Here is a 4,177-nt window from a genome sequence, read left to right as displayed (position 1 = left end):
GAGTAGAGGACCTATGCAGGAGAAGGGAAAAAGTGTGAGGAAGAAGGGGTGGCAGAGACATTCTGTACTGACTGTAATCCCCCATTCAGCACCTCCCCTATACCTCTCAGAGTCAGGGTGGGTAGAAAATTGGGAATGGTGGAATAAGCTGAGGCTGGGAAAAAGGAGTGGGGTGGCAGAATGGTCTTTAATATTTTTTTGTAGTTTCTCACTATCAATATCTATTTTAATTGGCAATAAATTAAATTGATCTTCCCCAAGTCAGCTCTTCTTTGCCCGTGACAGCAATTAGCAATTGATCTCCCTCTCGTTATCTTGATCCATGAGCTATTCCATCTTATATTCTCCTGTTGTCTTTCTGAGTTGGGCGTGTGAGTGAACAGCTGGGTGGGTGTCTGGCTGCTGGCCATGGCTAGCCCACTGCAGGACCACCACATCAGGGCTGCTGCTTCCAGTTTGGGGCTCCCCAGCACAAGAAAGGCCCTGACAGACTGGAGCGAGTCCTGCAGAGGCCAGAAGGATGGTTGGGGCCTGGAGCACATTTTGGACAAGGAGAGGCCGAGAGAGCTGGGTTTAGAGAAATACTTCAGAGCAAAACACTGGAGCAAGGACCCAGGCTAGTTGGTGGGATGTCAATCCATGGAGATGTTCAGTACTTGTCAAGACAAGGCCATGAGCACCTGATCTAGCTGGGGCTGTCTGAGAACGGGCTTGGCTGAGAGACCAGCTGTGGCAAGAGCTATGGGACTTGTGTGTAATGAGTATGGGAAGGACACTGGGTTTGGTTTTTTTTTTTTCTTAATAATGGCAGTGGTGTTTGGTATCACAGAGCTGTGAAGGAGGATGAGGGTGACCATGCAGCAAAGGTCCCTTCCTCACGGCTGAGGTGTATGGCCAGTGTTGGAAATGGCCAGTGTGTGGGACAGCCAGGGAAAATTACCCTGGGATAGATTCCCTGGGGTGTCCAGGGAAAAAGGCACAGACTGGGCCCCTCTCTTCTGCACCTTTGGTGCCTTGCTTCCTTCACCACGTCACTTGGCTCTGCACCGTGAACATCCTGCTGTGTGCCCCCACCCTGCACACTCACACAGCTGAGCTCTACACTGGCGTTTTCTCTCTCCCGGCCACATTCCAACCCACCCCAACCCCACCCCAGCATTCCCTAAATCTCCTCCCCTCTTCCCAGTACTATGGCACAGTCTGGGCTGGCCCCATGGCACTGCCTGTAGCAGGGTGCAGCAGAGCTCTGGGCACTCACCCCACAGCCCCAGACCTTCTGAAGGGCACAGCAGCTCTTGGGGGGCAGAGAGGGGGGTTCAGGATCCCCATCAGTCCCAGGGCTTGACCTGGTCCTAAAGGCACAAGGAAACAGAGGCCACTCACTCTCTGGCTCTCCTGTGTTCCTATTGTAGGTGATGCCCAACCCTGAATACATTTTCCCCCTCCTCTGCCCCCACCAGCCCCATGCTCCAGGACAGCATGACAGCTCCTCAGCCAGCTCCTGCATCTCTCCAGGCTCCCTTCCCTGTGCCAGCTGGGTTCCCACTGCCTCTCCTGAAATTGCAGAGTCCTCCTTTCCCTGTGAATACCTGGAATTCACTCTTTACTTTTGCATGATTCTACCTGGAAAATCTCTCACTTTGTGGAGCTCCAGTCACACCCCAGGCACACTCTTTCCATGGGGAAGCACTGGGATATCCAGGAAGCTGGAGAGTCCCCTCCTGGAAGATGCCTTCTGCCCTTTCGCATGTGGGAAAGAACTGGGTATGTACTTCAGTGACCATTCACCATCTCCACTGTCACTAGGCACCAAGAGGTGAGTCCTAAATCCAATCCTCTACCAGGTCACAACATGGCAATGAGCTTTTTTGTCTTGAAACCATGGAGCAATGGGCCCTCTTGAGGTGCAACATCTTGGGCCTCTTCCTGACACAAGGTTTGGAAAAACAGCCCAACCACCAGGCAGTGCATGGGCAAGACCCCTTTTTATTACAGAGATGCTATGAGGGAGGCAGCCTGGACCCAGTGTTACACAGACACATTTTTATACGGGCTCCAGGTGAGACAGAGTAGGTTCATGCAGCACACGAAGTACAGGAAACCCAAATATTGGTCTATGAACAAACAACCCCAAATAGCAATAACAATAAAGGTAATAAAACAAAGCATAGGCCTGTATGGGAGTCATTTGCGGAGAACGACTGGAAGTTTATCAGTATTGAAAAATTTCCATGAAATCACTTTCTTCAGGGCATCTTTGAGCTCCTGGTTCCTCATGCTGTAGATGAGGGGGTTCACTGCTGGAGGCACCACTGAGTACAGCACTGCCACCACCAGGTCCAGGGATGGGGAGGAGATGGAAGGGGGCTTCAGGTAGGCAAACATGCCAGTGCTGACATACAGGGAGACCACGGCCAGGTGAGGGAGGCACGTGGAAAAGGCTTTGTGCCGTCCCTGCTCAGAGGGGATCCTCAGCACAGCCCTGAAGATCTGCACATAGGACAGCACAATGGAAACAAAACAGACAAATGCAAAGAAAGCAGTGATCCCAATTAGCCCAACTTCCCTAAGGTAGGAGTGTGAGCAGGAGAGCTTGAGGATCTGGGGGATTTCACAGAAGAACTGGTCCACAGCATTGCCCTTGCAGAGTGGTAGTGAAAATGTGTTGGCCGTGTGCAGGAGAGAATTGAGAAACCCACCGCCCCAGGCAGCTGCTGCCATGTGGACACAAGCTCTGCTGCCCAGGAGGGTCCCGTAGTGCAGGGGTTTGCAGATGGCAACGTAGCGGTCATAGGCCATGACGGTGAGAAGACAATAGTCCCCTACAATCAAGAAGAGAAAGAAAAAGATCTGGGTAGCACATCCTGGGTATGAAATGGCATTGTTGTCCCACAGTGAATTGGCCATGGCTTTGGGGACAGTGGTGGAGATGAAGCCAAGATCAAGGAGGGAGAGGTTGAGGAGGAAGAAGTACATGGGCATGTGGAGGCGGTGGTCGCAGACTATGGCTGTTACGATGAGGCCATTGCTTAGGAGGGCAGCCAGGTAGATGCCCAGGAAGAACCAGAAGTGCAAGAGCTGCAGCTCCCGCGTGTCTGCAAATTTCAGGAGGAGGAACTGGGTGTTGGAACTGCCGTTGGACATTTGCTGTCTCTCAGCATTGGGCACTGTCTGAATATGAAAAGATACATAGAAGTCAGTATAACTTGAGCTTGAGCAACACACGCTCCATTTCTCATGGACCCCTGCACACACACATTCAGTCTGTCCTGATCAGGGTGATGCACCTTAAGCTCCCTGGCTTGAGCTCTGCTCTGTGCTGGGTGAGTGCCCGGTGCTGGTGCTTCTCACCCCAGGGCTCTGAGGAGTCGGCCCTCTTCTACAGCAGTGGGTACATGGAGGCTGTAAGCAGCCACACGTTTTTGGGATGGTCCCTGGGGATGGATGCCCTGAGCTGAGAGAGGAGGATTTGTAGCAGTGACCATACGGGAATACTCTCCAAGCCCTGTAGTGAGTCTTTACATTGGCACCCGTGTCCATCTGCTCCTGAGAGACAAGATCCCTGCAAGGGATAAAAGTTCTTCACCTTTAACTTCTTGCACAGCCAAATGTCTGAGTCGGCCACCCCTGAAAAAGAGACTGTTCTCACTTCAGTCTGTCACCTGCACTGCATCTCCAGGCATAGTAATATGAGCAAGGGGGGTGGAGGGTGAGGAAACAGCACCATCACTGTGAACACCTCCTCCCCTAGGTGAAGTGCACCCATCATGCAGAAAGGCTCCTCAGTTGCTTCATGCCCCATTTTCCAGAAGATGGGCTGCAACAAAGGGTCATACTGATGGAATTACGTATGTTTTTAGATGTTCCCATCACACCAGGAGCATGTTTTTGGAAGGGGTAAAAGTCCATGGCTCTCAGAATAAACACTGGTGAATACACCAGTGAGTCCTGAGAGACTGAAGGACTGTCTGTGCCTCACTGCAGAGTCTGGAAGCCTGACCTGTCCTTCTGGCTTGTTCCCAGCTGCTTTGCACATCCCTCTCAGCTGAGGGATGATCAGACTCTCAAGTCACCTGAAAAGGAAACCAGACTTTTGAGGGGGTGGAAGGGTGAAGTTTCCAATGCAGGTCTCCAAGGTCCTTCCTCTTTCTCAGCCCTCACCTGCAGAGGGTGATGG

The 4,177-nt window shown here is 52.0% G+C and overlaps 1 protein-coding gene across 1 annotated transcript; it reads right to left on the bottom strand.

Annotated features, from left to right (window-relative positions):
* Window positions 1-2,184: 2,184 nt before the first annotated feature.
* LOC132321368 (olfactory receptor 14J1-like) lies at window positions 2,185-3,144 on the bottom strand. The gene has a single exon (XM_059834873.1). It carries the CDS (start codon window positions 3,142-3,144, stop codon window positions 2,185-2,187), a length of 960 nt encoding a protein of 319 aa, XP_059690856.1.
* Window positions 3,145-4,177: the final 1,033 nt, after the last annotated feature.

Source organism: Gavia stellata, unplaced genomic scaffold (genome assembly GCF_030936135.1).
Source record: "Gavia stellata isolate bGavSte3 unplaced genomic scaffold, bGavSte3.hap2 HAP2_SCAFFOLD_59, whole genome shotgun sequence".
NCBI lineage: Eukaryota > Metazoa > Chordata > Aves > Gaviiformes > Gaviidae > Gavia > Gavia stellata.
The sequence above is the reverse complement of the archived record's forward strand: the minus strand, read 5'-3'. Positions and strand labels throughout refer to the sequence as shown.